The 21026-nt window shown below is 43.4% G+C and overlaps 2 protein-coding genes across 3 annotated transcripts in view; one reads left to right on the top strand and one right to left on the bottom strand.

The window, feature by feature from the left end:
• Positions 1-344: 344 nt before the first annotated feature.
• npas4a (neuronal PAS domain protein 4a) lies at positions 345-4341 on the top strand. Its single transcript, XM_040120412.1, has 8 exons — positions 345-519; positions 972-1135; positions 1220-1322; positions 1437-1746; positions 1880-1989; positions 2150-2285; positions 2411-4194; positions 4313-4341. The coding sequence occupies exons 1-8, from the start codon at positions 345-347 to the stop codon at positions 4339-4341; spliced, it is 2811 nt and encodes a 936-aa protein (XP_039976346.1).
• Positions 4342-8604: 4263 nt separating this feature from the next.
• Positions 8605-21026, bottom strand: part of mrpl11 (mitochondrial ribosomal protein L11) — a 49978-nt gene continuing 37556 nt past the window's right edge. For both annotated transcript variants that reach the window (XM_040120825.1, XM_040120824.1), the window contains 4 exons: positions 17066-17161; positions 12029-12122; positions 11421-11580; positions 8605-8849 (listed from right to left, as the gene is read on the bottom strand). In XM_040120825.1, the coding sequence (XP_039976759.1) occupies positions 8735-8849; positions 11421-11580; positions 12029-12122; positions 17066-17161 (465 nt within the window). In that variant the 3' untranslated portion in view covers positions 8605-8734. The remainder of the gene's footprint in view (positions 8850-11420; positions 11581-12028; positions 12123-17065; positions 17162-21026) is intronic.

Below are 21026 nucleotides of genomic sequence, written 5' to 3'. Positions count from 1 at the left end.
GCTAGCGCGGCCGCCTATTCACCTGCACGCCGAGAGGGGGGACGGACGACATCCAGCAGCCGGCCAGCATCCGAGCTGGACGCTGTGGCGGAGCTAAAGCAGACGGAGACAGGACGGGAGGAGGTTTTCAAACCTTGCTCTGGAAAAAGGAAAAAAAAAATAGCTGAGATGAAAGTCCAATAACACACCTCAGAGCTTTTCCACTCTTACCACCTGTCTCTTAACACATCTCGGAGACAGGGCACTTCAGCCGAGGCACGACGTGAAAGATACACTCCGCTCCCAGCTTCTCCAACTCGCATCTGGAGGAATTTCGATAGTTCACCGCAGTAAAACCGGCCACAATGTACCGCTCGACCAAAGGAGCATCCAAGGCTCGACGGGACCAGATCAACGCCGAGATCCGGAACCTCAAGGACTTGTTGCCCATATCCGATGCAGATAAAGCGCGGCTCTCCTACCTGCACATCATGTCGCTCGCCTGCATGTACACCAGGAAATCCGTCTTCTTCACCCAAGGTAAGAACGAATCTGCTCCGGACAGAAAACGACCTGTTGATGAATCTCGTGTAGCACTGCTGCATAGACAGACCGCGATCTCTCGCAGGAGCGGGATCAACAAGTGTTTTAGCGGCACCGGAGGCAGGCGTCTTGCTATGAATCCGATTTTCCGGACCGACCGCAGAGCTGCGGGCCATCGACTGATCGTTAACAATCGACCCCGAAGCTGACGAGAGCGTTTTTAGGTGTTAATTCGTCGCTGTCCGTGGTGCTGAGATGCCTCAGCACCATAGGTGCAGCCGCGCCGCTGTCCGCGGTGCTGAAACACACTGCGGCCGCTGTTTTTTTCCCTCTACTGCGGAGATCACACGCGCTGGCTTCATTCTCACTGGGTTCACATTTATTACCCAATTTGACACCTTTCTCTTCTGTCCCTCCCCAATCCACTTTTTTTCCCCCCTTCCCTCTAGAAGCGGGAACTGCTGCCGGTCTCGAGGAGAGCGCGCGGTTTCTGTCTTTCCACGAACTGTCGGAGTTGATGCAGGCGCTGCCGGGCTTTCTGATGCTGCTGACCGGGGAAGGGAAGCTCCTGTACCTGTCGGACAGCGTCTCCGAGCACCTCGGACACTCAATGGTGAGTCAACACAGAACCGGTTCCTGCGATGTCCAAGCTTTACTCTGGGCGTCAATAATAACGTTTCTGTTTGGAATTTTCCAGGTGGATCTTGTGGCACAGGGGGACAGTGTGTACGATATCATCGACGCCTCGGACCACGTTATCATGAGGACCAACCTGTCAACCTCCACATCACTTGAGATAGGTGAGGAAAAAATGGGCACATTAAATTCACAAGTTTGACCCCCCCCCCAGCCTGTGAATACCATACGGGAGTTTTTAGTAAACCTCCTCTCCCCTCTCATCTTCTCCTCTACAGACCGCCTCTTCCGCTGTCGTTTCAACACCTCCAAGTCCGTGCGGAGGCAGAGTGCTGGGAACAAGCTGGTTCTGATCCGGGCTCGCTGCCTCTCTCCCCCCTCCACCGCTCCTGCCGCCGGGTCCTACTGGACCTCCAACCCGGTCTGGGTGTGTTTCTGCTCCCCTCTGGAGCCCCACCCGAGCCGCTCCGGCCCCGGGGCAGAGAGGGAGTTGACCTCCGCCCCTCCCCTGGCTGAGGCCAACTTATTCCTGGCCTGCTTCTACTCCCAGCATGGCCGGGACATGAGGCTACAGACAGCACAGGACAGGTGAGTGCACACGAATAATATCCTATCCCTCCACCTGTTGCTATAATATGAAATGGTTTATTAATTATTAAAGTTTCTGAGACAACTAAAAACATTCCCCTCCTAACACATCACCACCCACTCTCCCCTGCAGTGTGAGCGCCTATCTTGGCTTTGATGTGACAGCTTTACGCTCTCGCTCCTGGTACAGCCTCCTCCACCCACAGGATCTGTCACATGCCTCCGCTCAGCACCGCGGCCTATGTGAGTGCGCTCTTCACACATACCCACCAGTTACAACCATCCATGCCCACACAAATTACGCACATTGTGCCCACTGGCACATCCACACTTTGAAAAACACTACGATGATTAATAGGATTACGAACCGATGCCAACCTGTTCCGTGACTGTTTTTCAACAGTAAGAGAAGGAGGAGAGGGCAGAGCTGAAATGGTGGTGCGTGTGCAAGCTCAAGACCAGTCGTGGGTTTGGCTTTACATGGTACTACAGCTGCAGCCCGGAGAAATCCCCATCAGCAGCAACAACTATATCATCAGGTATTTACTGACTTTCTTAAAAACCACACACCACTCATCAGTTTGGAGACCGAGGTCTGATAAATACGGCTCCAAACACCACCCTGACTCCCTGTTTCCTCTCTCTCTCTCTCTCTCTCTCTCAGTGAGTCTGAGGCTTGGTCAGTGCGTCAGCAGCTCAGCTCAGAGCAGACCCAGCTGACCCTGGTCCTGACTGCTGGCACATCTCAGCAAGAGAGTCTCAGCCTCCAGTCCCCAGAAACACTATCCAGCCCAGACCAGGTCTTCACTCCAGGCAGCAGCGGCCTGTCCGCCCAGTCCTTTGACTTCAGCACCGCTGGCTGCAGCGTGGGCTCCTCTGACGAACCAGGGAGCTCTGCTGCTGAGGCCATGCAGCTGGAGGGTGACCCTCGCTCCAGTATCTCCTCTCTGGAGGAAGAAAGCTTCTTTCAGCAGCATCCCACTGAAAGCCCCTCAGCTGCCTCCTCCCCCACCCCAGTCACTGTTGAGACAGTAGCAGACTTAGACTTTTTAACCCAGAACATTCTCCTGCCACCTTCCTTCCAGCTCGACCCTCCGCTGCCAGCTCTCCCCCTGCCTCTCCCACCCGTCCCCACCTCACAAGCTCAGCAGACCAAAGAGTTTGTGTGCACACCTCCCTATACTCCCCAAGTTAGTGGGGCTAGCTTCCCGTTCGGTGAACCCCTCTTCAGCTTCGACCCCACCGGCACTACCACACCTCCGCCCTCTGCTACAACAGCCACGGCCACCACCTCCTCGGCCCCCTCGGCGTCCTCCTCTGCCCCACCAACTACCACATCCAGCCCTGCTCCCCCCACCACGCTCTCCACCAAGCTACCCCTCGCTCTACCCACCCCATCCACTGATCTCCTCTTCCCTGTCGAGCCCTGCAGCGGCTCCCTTTATGAGAAACTGCCCCCCACACCTGACAGCCCCGGAGACGGCAACTGTACAGTGATGACCCTTCCCGAGGTACGGGGTCCACTGTATGTAGATGTACCACTGGGGCCCCTCCAGTGTCCCCCCGAAGGCCTCCTCACCCCCGAGGCATCACCTGGTAAACAGCCCTCTCTCTCCTTCTTCTCTCTGGATAGAGAGAGGGAGAAGGAGAGGGCAGAAATCTCTCTCTTAGCTCAGCATATCAGCTCTTTGGCAGAGGGATTCTACCTGGATCCACTCTTGTCCAAACTCTCTCCTCCCTCCATGTCACCCTCATCCTCCCCTCCCTCCCCCTTCCTGTCTCCCGCCATAGAAACTGCTGATGTTGATTCAGTCCACATTCTTAGGGAGTTTTATCCCATCAAAGCATGGAGAGGTTTAGACATTCCCATCTTCCTAGATGATGATGACTCTCTGTTTGAAGAGGGCATCATAGAAACCCTCCTCCAAGATGACTTTGCTCCTCCTCAGTCCCCCGGCCCCTCTTCCCCCTCCCCATGCACCTCCCCTTTGCCCAATCCCTCCAGCCCAACCTCTCCTCAAACCCCAGTGTGCTGGCGCCAACCCTCCCAGTTTGAGGGAGTGGGCCACTTCTGTAGCGTCCAATCGGCGCAATGTAACTCTATGGCTGGGTGCGGGGCGACTGTGGCTGCTGAGGCCGGGGTAAAGGTGGAAGGGGAGGGGCTAGCGGAGGAAGCAATGGAGATCGAGGTGGTGTCATCTCCTGTATCCTCTTGCTCCTCCATCCCGGCTTCCCCTCCCCTCATCCTCACTGCCTCCCCCAGCCCCGCCACCTCCATGCCCATCGGCTCGCCCACGCCCGCCGTGTCTTGCACTCAGTCCCTCCTGGAGGAACTGGCCGTCCTGGAACCCATGTTTGGGGCAGGTGCCTCGATCGCCCCTGGCTTAGGGCAACAACCTGAGTTGTATCAACTCCAATGTCATCCATCGCCTCAGTGCTTCCACAAAGGTAAGAATTTGTCTCGTTTTTCTCATTTTGAGCTCAGTCTTGTTCAATGGGATGAAAAAAAAAATTCTCTGAAAGTGCATCGCTAACAACTTCTTTCTTTTCCTTTTTCATCTTTCAGATGGGAGTGGAAGTGTTCCTCCGTTCTAAAATAAGTCTGTGACTTACTTCATTAAGTATGGCATATTGTCATATTTTGTGGAGCCCCTTTTACTGAAAAGTAAAAAATAATTAAGTGTATAAATATACATAATGTATATACAACTTAAGGACTTTAACTCCTACATGTCTCTCCTCAGAACAAAGATTGGCTTTATATTTTTGTTCAGTCATTAATCTGTATACTACTCCAAAACTGGTGCAACATTTACATGATGGTGCAACCACATGGACCCATAACTGACTGGGTTTTGAGTCCATGTGGTGTCTTTCAGCTTCTCTGCTAACACGAGCTTCAGATATGATCAGACAGAGAAACGTCTCTGAACTTGTACGCGCTGTTTAACTTCCAGACGCGCATTTGTATTCACTCGTAGTGAAAACTCTGTTGTGAACAAAAAAAAAAAAAAAAAAAAACCCAAACATTTCTTGCTATTTCAATAGGGAGATGAATTATAGCACTTTTGCCTGACATGCAGCAACGCAAACCCAAACCTCAAATGTATTGGAAGTCAAATGTTTACAAATTGTTTACATCCTTAGGATGACCACTATCAGTACATCAGAAGAGGAAAGATTTCTTACTCTGAAATCTTCTGTCCAGTCTTCGAGCCGCTACAGCTCTGGTTTGATAGCACTCAGTCCTCACAGCCTGCATCAAAACTACAAGGCTACGTCAAAACTCATAATAATGTTCAACTTAAAACTAAATATATACTTTGAGCTTTGAGTTTGCGGCTTCAAACCTTTAACATTTCATATTTATCTCTCCATCTAAAATCTTGTGTATCAATGTGATGTGCAAACTAAAAAGAAAACGTGAAGAGATCCTGGCATGTGAAGATCTCAAGAATGTTAAAGGTGTCCATTGCATTACGAGATGTACCACCAAACAAAAGATTGTCTGGAAGTTTGCCGGAGCTCTGATCATGCCACAAATCCACCGCTACGTTGTACTGTACATTAGACTCTGAATGTGGGCTCTTCAGGTCCCTCCTGGCCTGAGGGCAGTCGGCTGGATATTCTTGCAGCATCAATATTTGCAATGCTGGCAGCTTATAGCGGCTCCTGTGTGCCTGAAACGGCCCTGACCTGCTGAACTCTTTATCATGTCCATTCAACATGGACAGTTACATCGTTGCTCCACTGGAGCGCGGTGTAGTGAGACACAATTGACTATGTGAATGAGTGATTCTTCTTTTTTGAGAGGGGTTAGAATACAAAAGTTTTGTTTTAAAAAATGAAAATAGGGATGGGGTGCTATTTCTATTCAGTTACCAAGCGACACGGGTTGAGAATGGTACTATTCCCATGGTGTCGACATGCTCACGTAGAGTTGTCTACGGTCAAGTAAAGGATTGATTCCTACGTTCTAGCTATTAAAGGCTAAGTTAATATACATGTGTAAAATTATATTATTGTACGTGTGATATTTGAAAAAGTTGTTAATGCATATGCATTATGTCTGTGGATATAGGCATATGTTCTTTTCAGAAAGGTTGTACACATTTGTACATTTGTATGAAACAATTATTGGTCTGTACATATGAGAAAAAGAGATTTTTATTGCCTACGATGGAATATATTCTAAACATCTTACTTACTGCAGAATGGACATTGTGGACCAGTGTTCTATTGTGATGCTTATAAGTGTATTTGGTTGTCATACAAATGCATTTATATTAAAGTGCACTTAATGCGGCTGATGCATGCGTGTTGTCATAGCCAAGCCCCCTGTTCTTCCCTCAGCCTCATCATCATCACCATCATCAGCCTACCATCCCTGCCTCTTTCCCTCCCTCCCATACTCTCTCCTCCATTTCTTCCCCTGGAGCGAGTTTCGCTCAGCAACAGCACTGACGCACACACATGACGAGACAGAATGAGGCACTATCTGACTCAGACTGACGCACACACTTGGCATCGAGGTTTTTGCGTGCCAGGACGTGCACAAAGGCACACACAGCTGGCCTCCCACTTATGATGATGCACACACACTCACACATAATAGCAGGCATGACCCCCCCCCCCCAAATCACCGTAGCCCACATTCACTCAGTGTACCTGCAACTCTATCAGCGCTCGGCGTGGTGTAAGACTCCATATATAGGCATTCCTGCTCAAGAGCTCTGACTGAAACAGCCTCCCGTCTATTCTCAGCCTCCATTCAGAAGGATCAGAGAGGGGAGGGCTGGAGAGAGAGGGGAGACAAAGAAAGAGTGAGGGGGAGGCTAAAATTAGAGGTACAGTAAAGAGGGATGTGGGACAAACTGCTGCTCCATCGCCACAGGATGAAAAGGTGAACATATCCAAAATCATAGAAAAAAAAAAAACAAAAAAAAACACAGGTAACCCATTTTCTGTAAATCATGACGGAAAAAAGATAGAAGATGGGTTTTTTGGATGGAGGCCTATAAAATCCTTTCTGACAGATCTCATCATCTCTGCCACAGACTAGATGATGCAGAATGTAATATATGTAATGAGGCAAAGCCCTGAACATAATATTTTCTTTCTGCAAGCGAACATTTTGTTCCACCACTAGCTGCTGCAGTGTCTGTGATGGAGTGATGATGAGCGCTGGAAGAGGCGCTACACAGCTGACTGCTGCTATCCTCTGGCAAAGACAGGGACTGCACCAGAGAGGAGCATATTGTGTGTTGTGTAGGAAGCCATGTTGGGAAAAGGTTGTGAAGAGAGCAGGTGCGAGGACACAATTTTATATTTCAGGTTTGTTTGAAAAAAATAACGTTATAGGTGTAATAAAGATCCAAGTGACACTATTCAAAGATAAAGGCAAAGTCCATGTGAGGCGGAGTGATATGGCTGAAACCATTATTAGGATATTAAAGGGCAGATTTGCATTTTTCAATGTCTGACTTAACACAATACTCGCATGCTCATACGTACAGTATATTGTTAAGAACTACTGGTCGCTGAAATTGTTCTTTTCTGTCCAGAGTGGACTTGGAGACACCCATTCCCTCTATGTATTTCAGACAGCGTCGCCGTGCTGAGCTGTGGAGGGACAGTATCAACAAAGATGGAAATTTGTACTAAACAAACGGCTGCACTTATGAGGCACTGTTATTCAAAGTGCTTTACAATTTTCTGCTTATTCACCCATTCACACAGGCACAAACGCTCATACACTGATGTCAATGAGCTACCACGATACAATTGTACCATGGTACAGTTACAGCGACAAATAAAACTTTGTAAGTACAGTAAACATGGGCATGTGACTATTGTTTTAAGACAGGTTTGAAAGATGTGAACCTATCCTTTGATGAGACAGTGTGTACAGTGTATTATAATTCCGTAATTGAAGGAAAAGTCAAATATAAAATAGTCAAACTGATGTCCCAGTAGTGAGCTGTGCTTCATTTAGGGGTGCTACTAACGATTATAGTCACAAATGTCACAAAACCTCTAAAACTGCCAAACAAAAGATCCCAGAGCCGATTTGGGACATCTCCAAATTGCTTGTTTTGTCAGACCAACAATCCAAAACCCAGAACTTACAAGGAACAGAAAAACAGCAAATCCTCACATTTGAGAAGCTGTAACAGTTAGTGGTTGGTATTTTTGCTTGATAAATGGCTTAACTGCTCCTAGAAATCATTGACAGTTACTTCTCTGTCAACTGACTAAGTGACTAATTGATTGTTTGAGCATTAGTTTAAATTTTTATTCATTACATGAGACCAAAGACAAAAACTTCTCAGATCATCTCGGAATTTGGACAATAGAAATGTGTCGAACGATAACATGAAAAGACCATGTATGCTCTTGAACAAATGTAATCGTCATTATGTTATAATTTCATTTAAAGTCAAGAAACAATAATACTGCCCCATCCTAAGTCCATGTGACTTCTGCATTAATTCATGTGATGAACCTTTTAGATCCCTGATTGATAAGACGAGAGAAATGTGCAGGAAACCATCTGCACAACCTGACAGAAAGCCATTTCGCTTCCAGAAGTTTTAATAATAGATAATAACATCAAAGAGACTGAATGTACAAACCCTTCCACGACAGCAGTTACAGTTTAATTAGCTCAGCTCAGAGAAAATGAAACGGTCATAAATATTTACAAAATCTGAGTGGATGTTTTTGTTGCCAAAACGTAGGTGATGGAAATTCTCCTAAATCATCTAATGTTCAATCAAAAAAATTTGCAGTAAAGAAATAATTTAATATCAGGTGAGAATAAGGACACAGAAAAAAAAAAAAAAAAAAAAAAAAAGGTCACGTAAGAATTTACTGTTTATTAAGATCTGACACTCACAACATTAACAGTGTTTCTGTATGAATGAGATACATGTGTAAAGTCAACATACACAGGAATGGGGCGGTGAGTATTGGATGTACCGGGTCTTCATTTCTTTTTACTCGTCAAAGCTTCGGCGGCAGCAGCTGCTGCTGCTGCAGCATCAGCTTTCAACTTCTCCTCCCTCTGCTCCAAGAAGACTTTGTACTCATCAGCTGAGAGACTGAAGAGGGAGAGAATGAAAGAAACATGATGTTCAGTCACACTAACTGCCTGATTTACTTTTACAGGAACCTAAACCGCAGCAAAATATTAAAACGGTTAAAAAGCTCGAAAGACAAAATGTTAACAATGCCAATCCTACGTCATTTAGTAGTTTGTTGATTTAAAATTGAACAAAACTGGACAAATGTGGGCGACAAAACAACATATCAACATATTTACAGTGGAGATAGTGATATTTCATGACAGAAATCTCTACCTTATAGCAGACAATCTGTCAGCTATCTGCAACACTAACTTGAATATCAGTTTTTGGCATTAGTCCCCCAGAGTCAAAGAGGAATGGCTTCTTTCTGGTCTCACCACCGTGCAGCCGTGTTCAACAAACATCCAGGGAGAAATCCATTGTAAAGGAGGCAGATACCAATTTCTCCACTGACAGCACTCTCAATAAATCATACTGCACGCCAGCCACAAGACAAGTTAAGTTTTAAGTAAGGAGGAGAAAGGGATTGTAGGAGAAGTACAAAATCATTAACTGAAGTAGAAACAGAAGCGGCAGGTTGAGGGAGTGTGACCCTGCTAAAACACTGTGCACGGCGTAAATGATAAATATCTGGTTTCAGCGTAAACACAGGTGGATCTTCAGTTGCAAAGCTCTTCACAGGTGAGCAAATAAGTTTGCAGGGGCGGGTGAGGAGATGTCACCCCTGTAAAATTTAGCAATCTAATACAAAAGTGTCCCAGTTCCATACGACATACTGATTGTATACAGTATACACTATATAGGGGAGCAAGTAATGATTATTTTCAATACTGATTAATCTGCCAATTATTTTGCCACTTAATTGTTTGATCCTCAAAATAGTACAAAAAACAAAACAAAAAAAAACGGTCCCGAAACGAAAACAGTGAAATGCTATACAGTGATATACAGTATGAGAAGAGAATTGAGGTCTCACACTGGAGAATATTTGGCATTCCTGCTCCAAAATGACAAACAATGATCGACTGATTAATCAACTAATCGTTGATTAGTTCATCTCTAATACTGTGTCTTAGTATACTCTTTTTGCAGGTAGTATACAAAAAAAAAAAAAATCAGTCTACTTAACTGTTTTATACTAACGTGAAATTGTGCCACACGGCAACAATACACGTCAATCAAACTGCGACTCTGGAATATCGACCTCACAAAAAGACAACAAATAATTTTCCAAGGATTTTTTAGTTACTTTCTGTTTTTTTCTGGCGTGTTCTCAAAGTTGTCTGATCACCATCCACAATGTGTTTTAAACTTTTGCAGCTGTGAGCAGCTCCTCCTTTGCCATTGTGCTATGCATTGTGGGAGAATAGTGTCCATCAACAACACACTCAAAAATCAAGGGTTTTTAGTTTCCCTGTGTGAACACACCACATAAACAAAACCTGCTTAGAGTTAGTGCATGTGAATCAGGAGACTGCTGCTGTGTCAGAAAGCTGTTCTGCCTTTCATTTTTTAAAGATTTCCCTACGTTTTTTTTTTCCTTTATTGGATTGATGACTGTAGGGGTTCAGACAGTAAACACGGACAGAGAGGGGGGAGGGTTGACGTGCAACAGAGGTCACAGGCTGGAATAAAACCAGCGACACTGTTGTTGATTAGTGCAGTATACACATTAACTACAAAGTCCAGCAGAGAGCTGTTATTGAATCAACTCTACAGCAATTTTAGAGACTACAGTTTCTGGCGCTGTACTGAACTGTCAGATGCTCAAGTTATTATTCATGTAATTTGGTGGCTGCAAACCAATAATATAACCTACAACATGATGTATATATCAGAGAAGCGCTATAAACTACAGCCTCAACCACAGACAGACAGATGAACACTTCACATCACATCAGTCACAAACAATAAAACTAGACAATAATGCCTGGTAGTAGAAGAAAAGTAGATACTGTAGAATGATGCTAAGTATTAGTACTGTAAGTTCCCGAATTGAAACTGCAAAGACTGATACAGGAATTCCTCTTCTTTTCTTATTTAATGGCTTATTGTAACCTAAATATGCACAGTACAGCTGTATTACATAGGGGAAAAAATGAAAAGTGATAGACCCCTATGAAGGACTCAGATAAAATATGATGGGGATCCTGACCCCTTCTGAGCCCTTTGACCTTCCGACAGTTTTTGCTGCAGGGCTTTGTTTTTATCAAATTGCATTTGATTATATACTGTAGCCACTGTTAAGTGTTCATGTTACTGATCAGGCTGGTCTCCTTACGGTAATCTTACCTGACCTCTAGTGGCCCTTAGGAAGTATAGCACCCTCTATAGAGGACACAGGGCTCATTACCTTGCTGCCTCTTTGCAGCTCTGCAGGGACATGAGCGAAGCTTCACGTTTCCGACACTGCGTCTCCTCATTCATTAAATGAACTCTATACAGAAATGCAGCAACAATCTACTGAGCCCAACTAACAAGCTCAGGACCTGATAGCAGTGCTAGTGAGCCCACAGGTCAAGTTTATGGTATTTCAGGTCAATACAATGAAATTATAGGCAAACGGAGCACAGAGTCAGAACTTACTTGTTGACAACCTTGATGCCCAGTGAACGGGCAGAGCCAATGATGCTTTTGACGATGGTTTCGAGGGAGGTGTTCCTCATTTTGAAGCACTCATCCTCAGCTTTGACCTGGGCGATCTCATACACTGCCCTTAACGACACCATCCCCGCTGTCTCGTGGCCTTCACACACACAAGAGACAGCAAAGAGTGAGTGTGGTAAAAATTTTTTAAAAATTAAAAAAAAAAAAAAAAAAAGGACAAAAAAGTGACAATTTTAATAAGCATACAAAGAAATGTTTAGCACCAAAGAGGACAAAGCAGGAGAATGTGTGTGTGCAGGTGTGGTGGTTGGAGAGGGTGTAGGGGTGGTATCAGGAGTCAACAGCTGGAGTCTGGATACAGCTCAGAGCATAAAAAGTGGAAATCCATAATTCTCTTTTCCCAACACACCACCTTTGCCACTTCCTTCTTCTGCTGCAGTTCCCCCGCAAGTTATGAATATAACATCAATCACAGCAAAGCTCAAAACCGAGCCCGTGGAGAGTCGTGAGTCCGCTACAGGATGGGCTCAGCAGGTGAAAATTGAGTGAGAGCAGATACAGTACATGAGTGCGGCAGCACATCGCACCTGTCTTGCCGGCCCCTTTCGCAATGCCCGCTGCCTGCTTGAGGAAGTAAGACACTGTGGGCTGGCCGATCTTCAGGTCATAAGTTCTGTCGGGCTGAGGAGTCAGAGAGGAAATACAATTAAAACCTGTGATCAAAAGTGAGCATGTGAACATATGAGGTTTTCATTGAATAATAATCTCATTGTATTTTTAAAAATACTAAGGTCATGGTACCCACTGTGCAACACTATCCCTAAGAAATTATCCTTAGGCAACAGAGGAAGTCTATTAGATTATCTTTTTTTCCACATTTATTAGTTACTGTTGCTGCACCTATCACTGCTTGTTCTTGCACGGAACATATGCAATTTACAGTGATAATGGTGGCAGATTTATCATTGAAGTTTATAGTAATTTTTGGAACAAGGGGGTCCTTGATTTCAGACAGAGGTAAACAAAAAAAACAGGCTCAGAATTTCTACCCGGCAACTGCTGGTTTTGCCGGCTGAAATGACAACTGTCGCTAGCAGATTTCATCAGTTGTTGCCGTAGCTTCATGAGTTTGAAAATGTCATCTCTGGCTGATTTTTCAATGGTTCCAACTGACTCGTTTTGAAACGAGAATCTTGTAAAAAATAAATATATCCACTTGATGGCTACATGATATCATGTTCAGAGACTAAAGCTGCATTTTCCAGGCAAAAAGCCAGCATCCTCACCAGCTGATGATCCATGAACATAACACTGAACAAATAAGAAGTATGCTCCTATACTGCAGTGTAGAGCTTGTTAATCCAATATCATGAATGACAAAGAATTTATTTTACAGAATGTTTTTTCAAAGGCTAAAATTCCAGTTTGCTTTTTGGCATTTTCTCCTTCATTAGACAGTAGTGAAGTAGAGGAGAGGGGTTCAACATGCAACAAAGGTCCCAAGTCGCAATCAAACTGTGGATGTTGCAGTTACGTTGCAGTTATATCGCATGTGCTTTAACCATCAGGCTATCAGGAAAAGGCCTTTGAGGTCTAACCAGTGTGTTTGGCAAACGTAATGGGTAGGGTTGGATAGGGTTACAAAACTTAATTAAACCAATAAAAAAAAAAAGGACATAGCTGCTAACATTAGCTCTGTCTCTGAAATTAATTATCCTTGGCCTTGGAGGGTAAAGCTGACTCAGGTTACGTTTGTAGCTAGAAGGCTAGTTAGCCAGAAATGCTAACGACTGCAGTTTACACAGGGGCAGATCAACACAGAGTTTAATGAATTTCATACACTTTTGCACTTATGTTTTTTAGTCTTGGAAAGACAGAAAAAAAAAAAAAACTTTCCAAACTCTTTAAATACAGATTATCATTCTGCTACAGCCCTGTGCACAAGGCTTCATCATGCAGAGAAATCCAGAGACTGACAGGCCTGTTGTGCGTGGTAACAGTTATTAAGATATAATTGGACAATTTTACGTCGAACATGATGGTTCAAAGGCTGCTTTGCAGCCCTCACCACACTGCCAGGAATATAACTCTGGTGGAGAAATACTAGATTCATCTATTTGGTTTCAATTTAGTGAATGGATTCATTTATTTTTTGCCCATGAACCCTAAAAAAATGAATGTAAAAAGTAGCAGAACCAGCCTTCAAGATAATGTGTTATTTCTGTGTAACTGTATGATGTAAACTCCTCCTGAAGTGAATAAACCAACTTATACACAGAAACAAAACTGAAAATGTGACCATGGTGTCTGCAATAGTAGCTAAGGCCCTCACCATAAAATTTCTATTTCCTCAGTTTCTGCCTCTTGATAATAACTGAAATTAGATGAAGATTTTCAAAGATGGTTAAAACATAATTTACCGTGTAAAGGGACAGACATATGTTTTTTTAATCACATAAGTTTTCCTGTGTTGCTGCCTTTGGCTGACACTCTTAACACATTTTCTGCAAATTTTAATTGAAATTCAAAACTGACTTATCATTTGGACCGACTATTCACAAGACAGGGAACAAATAACCCCCCAGAAAATTCAAGACACGTTGCTTCGTTAAACTGCAAAAAGTTAAGAAGCCTTTATTATCGAGGCTACATGATTAAAGCTAAGGTGAACGCATTCCGACTGCTCACTGGTTTTCCTCAGAGTCGTTAATGAAGCAGGGTGCCTTGAGTTTTTCGCGGAAATTATTCCCTTTCTTGTGGGACAGTATTAACTGACCCCCTGGTGCATCATGAGAACCTGCTTTTTTCTTTCATCAGTGTCAGAGTCTAGTAACAATTCCTCCACTGTTTCATACATTGCGTTAATTGTCAGTTATCGCATTCGGGACTGTAATAGAAACCAAAGCCATAACATAACAATCTGAATTTTTATTCAGGGCTATTAGTTATGTCAGTTACTGTCCCAAACTGTCTTCTTCTGTTACTACTTATGAGCAGTTTTTGTTTATATTAATATAAGACAACAATTTAAGCCACACTAATTGATATTTTGGTCCCATGGGGGCAGTGCATCCACATCGGCATATCATCACCTTATAAATTGATATGGTGAACAAAAAGTTGCTCATTTACACATCCAGCAGATACAAAGCAACATTTTCATTCACTTGCAGTCACGTTTCTGAGCACCTACTTGCGAATGCAAGTGCAACATTCACTCTCCTTTTAGCTCAGTTTTAGTCCCTACCAACTTCTGAATGAAATTTCTGGCTCTTCAGCAGCTAAATGCTCCACTGTGTTCATCAGCTAGTTACTAATTTTCACGGTGTGATGTTTGATGCTGGGCAGACAGCCTACAGTGAGGTTTTTGAACTGTTGCAGCAGAAAAAAACAAACCAACTAATAAGGGTGTTAAGAGTGAACCACAACAGTAAAATTGTGAACTTTAAACACAAAACAATGAGCTAAAACAGAGGCTAAAACTCTTCAATGAGCTGAGGGGAACAGGAGAGTCGCTTGATAAATCTCTGCGGGTTTGTCACCAAAAATGACTACATCCACATTACATGTGTAAAAATATTGAAGAGTAAAGTTGATCTGTTAAAAGATGTTCGAAAAAATAGTGTTGACACTCATAAAAAATTATTTTAACCTTTAAAGTAACCTTGGCCATTTGCATGAGTGTTTATTTTATCCACCCCCAGCATGTTCAACTGTGTGCTGCTGCACATCTGCTGTCCAGCCTGATTCACTCGCCCTTTCCATCCAGCCCTCAGGACCAAAATAAAAATAATCTCTTCAGCCTCACCAAGTTATTCTGACCCTTTTCTTGTCATTCGGAATCATTCCCTAGCTGGAGACCTTTATTAACTAAAAACTGACATACAGATCCAATCAATAAATCATCTGGGGAAAGTTTACTTACTTTGGATCATCTGTTAACGGTAACATAAAAACAAACAAATAAACAAAAAAGAAAAACAAAACATAACAAACACGGGGCAATACACTGTAGGCTGAGCTAAGAAGATAACACAGAGCAGATGATTTGTCATCTGAGTTGTCTTATCTAACCATAGTGACCTTTCGACCGAGGGAACTGAATTTTTCTCTATCTATGGAAAAGCTATTGGTTGCAAAGGTCCCATGAGATGCTGTTGTTTTCTCCCTCATTTTATAAGATGAAACAAAAACATTTACTGCACCCGGTTTTTTTCCTCACAGGCAAAATGAGAAAGCGAAATATACAAAGCTAAAGACAGAAAGGGAGTGAAACCCCTGGCCACCCAAAATGTTTAAAGACTAGTTAAACATTTTGGGACATATGCTTATCTGCTGTCAAGAGTTAGATGAGGGCCTTTAGCTTATTTTAACGCCATGAAATTCAAAACAAACTTTCCTGTTCCCTTTAAGATGAATTGTAATAACTTTAGTTATCCCTGACTCCCCAACTTTTCCTCCAGCACCATTATCAGATCATAATCTTTAATTGTTTAATTGTGCTTTATGATCACACACCTGCAAAATGAATGACATTCCCATCAACCTCAGCTGTACCTCAGCTTTATGTATGGTGCTAGTTAAACATCAAACATCTAACGTTAGCATTTAGCTGAGAGCGCCACTGTGAATGAGTATAGCCTTACAGAGCCGCTAGCATGACTGTAGACTCTACGCTTATTATATGTCTATGTATGTATGGATTAAACTGATGAGAATCATAATGTTCACTGGTGAGGAGCTAGCAAGCTGATCTGTAAACTTTGGACAGAGCTGGACTAGCTGTTTCCCCATGTTTCCAGTCTTTATGCTCATCTAATTACCTCCCGGCTCCAGCTCCTTATTTAACACCCAGACATGAGAGTGCTATCTATCTTCTCATCTAACTCTGTGCAAGAAAGTGATCAAGTAGATTCCCCAAGATGTCAAAGTGTTGCTCTAAAGTAAGATGAAAGGCACTGAGAGATGTGCTCAAGGCTACCAACCAGCATGAGGTGAAAGCCAGCTGACAACCATTCGTCTCAGAGGCTGACACATGTTGCATGCAAACATTAAACATTACATATAGAATATACACAATACTGTGTGAAACAAACAGTATTGTGTAATCAAGCAAAACACTAAAAACAACCAGCAGATGGCACTGATGGGACGCAGTGAGGCCCCAGATGTGATGGCAGAGCTGTTGCGGGGTATTGCGTGTCAAAATAAATTCACTCCTTTAAAAGGGATTAGGCTTCCCCTCCTTACATCGAAAAACCTCATTGCAACACATATTTATTAATCTAAATGGACACAACTCCTGATTTGAGGCAACGCGCAAAGAAGTGGTGCGGGGGGGGGTCAAAGATATGCGGTTGTGTAAAATAAAAAATGCAAGCTAATGACACCTTTTTCCTAAGTAATTCACATCTCTTGCATGCTTCTTGACCCCAAATTCCTCTGGGTATTGCTTCATTAAATGCAAATGGAAAGGCTTACTCTGGTGGTACAGTATGAATATTACAAGGGCTCTGATAATGTAATGCAGTTAGTGGAATTAACCATAATCGTGGAAGGGAGGGGTGCTAAGTGTAAGGGTCAGTTTTGGGCTAAGAGACCCACAACGAGACACACAGACGCACCTTCACGTTGATCTTGATTGGGAGAGGAATGCCCTCCTTCAGCTCCTTGGTTTTCTCATTGAAGTCCTTGCAGAACTGCCCTATGGGGATTCCTCTCTGGATATAAAAAGGAGAAAAAAAGACGAAAATAGAGAAATAACCATGGTAAAATGGTGGAGGGTTGCTTTAAAATGTATGAGGAGTATGAGCTCAAAAACATTCACTCAAACGTCACTTGTGTCACACTGTGCTGCCAGAATACAGATGCCTGAGCTTCTGTCAGTCAATCTAAGCTTCTGAGAGGTCTAACTATATTCACACACACGAGTGGTTCAGGGAGTTGGTGTGTGGTGGTATATCAGTGACATGAAAAAATTTGGGCACCCCTGTTCAAAATTTCTTTTACTGTGAATAGTAAAGTGAGTAGAAGACGAACTGATCTCCAAAAGGCATAAAGTTAAAGGTGAAACATTGTCTTTTAACATTTTAAGCAAGATTAGTGTATTATTTTTGTTTTGTACAAGTTTAGAGTGAAAAAAAGGAAAGCAGTGCCATCCAAGAGTTTGGGCACCCAAAAGAACTTTTATCTGAAAACCCATCTCAGATAACTTCTAAGATCTGAGACTTTGTCTAAGTCCTTAATTAGCTACTTAGAGCTATGGCTTGTTCACAGTCATTTTTAGGAAAGGCAAATGATGCAAATTTCTACTTTATAAATACTCTGACTCCTCAAACCTTGTCCCAACAATCAGCAGCCATGAGCTCCTCTAAGCAGCTGCCTAGGACTCTGAAAAAAAGTCAAAAGTAAGTGATGCCCACAAAGCATCATTCCTCAGTTCGTAATGTAATTAAGAAGGACACAACTCCTGATTTGAGGCAGGAACAGTGGAGGTCAAGTTGAGGTCTGAGAGACCAAGAAAAGCTTTCAGAAAGAACTGCTCCTAGGATCGCTCGAAAAGGTAAATCAAAACACCGGTTTCATGGAAGAGTCATAAGAAGAAAACCTTTCCTGCATCCTCACCACAAAATTCAGTGTCAGAAGTTTGCAAAGGAACATCTAAACAAGCCTGATGCATTTTGGAAACAGGTCCTGTGGACTGATGAAGTGCAAAAATACTCTTTGGCCACAATGAACAAAAGGTAAGTTTTGAGAAAAAAAAGGTGCAGAATTTCATGTAAAGAACACCTCTCCAACTGTTAAGCAGGGGGCTGGATTGATTGTGCTTTGGGCTTGTGTTGCAGCCAGTAGCATGATGAGCATTTCACTGGCAGAAAGAAGAAATAATTGAGGAGATTATTCTACAGGGCCTCTACAACAGGATAATGATCTCACCTCAAAATCCACAATGGACTACGTCAAGAGGCACAAACTGAAGGTTCTGCCATGGTCATCATTGAAAATCTGTGGATAGTCCTCAAAAGAGCAGTGCATGCAAGAAGACCCAAGAAACTCACAGAACTAGAAGCCTTTTGCAAGGAAGAATGACTGAAAATCCTCCTGCTACTAATACTTGGCAAAGGGGGTGTTGGTAAGTACTGACCATTCAGGGTGCCCAAACTTTTGTTTCGGGCCCTTTTCGTTTTTTGTTATTTTGAAACTGTAAAAGATGGAAATAAAAAAGTAATTTTGCTTAAAATATTAAACAAATGTGTCATCTTTAACTTTATGCCATTGGGAAATCAGGTCTTCTTTTACTCACTATTCACAGTAACAGAAAATTTGACCAGGGGTGCCCAAACTTTTTCATGCCACTGTGTATATGTGACTGGTATGTGCTATATTTTGGTGAAGTCATTTTTACACTTCATACTAGTTATTCTTTTTAAATTCACACTGCAATGCATCCCTGTGTGTGCATGTTTGTGTGCAGCGCTCTGTTGTTCCAGACAGAGTTGTTTTGTGTTTGTGTGTGTGTGTGTGTGTGTGTGTGCGCGCGTGTGTGTACACGCGTGTGTGCGTGTCTGTCATTCGAGCTATGACTGAATACATGTTGGTGCCCAGAGCCAGAGAAACCCAGTGATGAATGAGCCTCCCATTTTCCAGCTCCTGCGAGGCCAACCAGAGCGAAAGCAAAATGGATGGGTGACATTAAGTCAACACCCAGCCAACGCTGCTCCTTTGCACCATTCCTCTTTGGAGCTGAATTTAGTGGCACAAACTAATAAAGAATCTAATTATTACTGCTGAAATTTTAACTGACCTTCACCCACCATCCTTCCCAAAGGCAACACACTGATTGAAATGTTCATTTCAGAAATGAGGGGAAGAAAAAAAGGATTTTATACAGCTTAATGGACTCGTGAACCTCTATTGCTCCACAACAGAGCTGAGCCTTGCCGAGCCCTCAGATTCTAATAATGGATCTGATGAAAAGTCAGTCATCCCGAGACATTTTCCAATGACACAACGGGGGAGACGTTTATTTGAACTAAATAGAGCAGAAAGTTCTCTGAACATCCTCTCCACTAGAGGCTTCAAAAGCACCTGATGAATGCCAATCAGTCGCTCAAACTACACAACCCTATCACTTCATTAGTGTTTAAAACACTGCTCATTACTCACTGGTATTTCTGAGCATCCGGTCACACAATAATAACAAACTGATTGAAATTTCAACACATCACATGAGTTGAGGAAGGTTATTGTTTCAGAGCTGATTGGTGTTATTTGAATTAAAATATCCCACTAATGAATGAAACGCAGTTACGTCCCCAGAGCCCTCGATAGGCTCTACCTTCCCTCCCCACTCGTGCTTATTAATAGTAATGCCATGTTTAGCTTCACTAGCTTCTACCAGTGCCCTTCCCTCCCTCCGCCTCCCATAAAACAACATAGTGAGGGTAAACAAGTGGGGAAGGAGCACTGAAGGAAAGTCTAATTAAATATGGATTAATATAAAAGCTATGATGTTGGGTATGAGTCAAAGCAAACCCTTGGGCCCTGCCTCACACATTCAGCTCCTGTTCTTGTCCTTCTGTTCAGTCAATGTCGGATAATGATCTCTCCCACTGACTCAGACGACCCTTTCATGGCACACAATGCTATGAAAGGGCCTCGCTGACCAGCCAGAGATAATGCCTGATGCTTCTAAAATGTGCTTAAGCACAAACATTGAAACATTATGCAGACAGAGGAGCAACTGTGCTAAAGATAGACAGAGGAAAAGATTTCACATGGCGTTTCTTTACCAGACAGTCCTTCAATGCTAAAAGGGCTTGAACAAACATGAAAAAAAGGCTAGAAAGTAGCAAATCAGAGAATGGACTGCCCTGAGAACCAGTGATATACCCCATGTGGGGAAAGCAGACAATTTGCTCTGAGCTCCACAAACAATTAAATATGAACCACAGACAGGTAATAATATTTTAATTAAGCTGCTCCACAAGAGTCTTGGCATCTCAGCCTCTGAAGATGACAACGTGAGCAAGTTTTATTTTGGCCTTGGGCTATGTAATTGTTTAACTGCAGTGATTGCAGAGATTGGACTGGGTTGGTAATTGCAATCGCAGCCTTTCAATGTGGCAAAAGGCTGGTGTGCCATGAAAGCAAGGTTCAAGGTTTGCTCCTTCCAACTTCTCATGACATTTATCAGAGAGAGAGAGAGAACTACAACAGTAACATTCATGCCTTGGCCAAATCACTGACGCCGCTCACTGCATCTGAGCATCTAATCATCCTCGAGTCCAAGCTGCTGGGTAAATCCTCTCTCTTCCACCATGACTGATTAGAGCCGGGTGCTCTCCAGTATAAAATGGCTGCAGCCCATCACCCAAGGCGGGGCCTTCCACGCCGGCTGTGGACGAGGACATTCAGCTGCACATCTTCAAAGACTTCTGAGATCCTGGGCACCGGGATTAAACGCTAATCTAAGAAGATATTTCTTGCCGTCAAATCCAACAGCGACAGCAGTGAGTAATTGCTATATGATCCATTCTAGATCAGCGTGGCAGATTCTTATTACTCATAATTATGGGAGCAATT

The sequence above is a fragment of the Xiphias gladius genome, chromosome 23, assembly GCF_016859285.1.
Source record: "Xiphias gladius isolate SHS-SW01 ecotype Sanya breed wild chromosome 23, ASM1685928v1, whole genome shotgun sequence".
In the NCBI taxonomy this organism is placed as follows: domain Eukaryota; kingdom Metazoa; phylum Chordata; class Actinopteri; order Istiophoriformes; family Xiphiidae; genus Xiphias; species Xiphias gladius.
This window is presented reverse-complemented; position numbering and strand designations above follow the sequence as displayed.

Coding starts and splice junctions, on each gene's coding strand:
- npas4a (XM_040120412.1), top strand. CDS start 345: ATGTACCGCTCGACCAAAGGAGCATCCAAGGCTCGACGGGACCAGATC. Junction 1,136..1,219: donor AGCACCTCGGACACTCAATG/GTGAGTCAACAC, acceptor GGAATTTTCCAG/GTGGATCTTGTGGCACAGGG. Junction 1,747..1,879: donor CTACAGACAGCACAGGACAG/GTGAGTGCACAC, acceptor TCTCCCCTGCAG/TGTGAGCGCCTATCTTGGCT.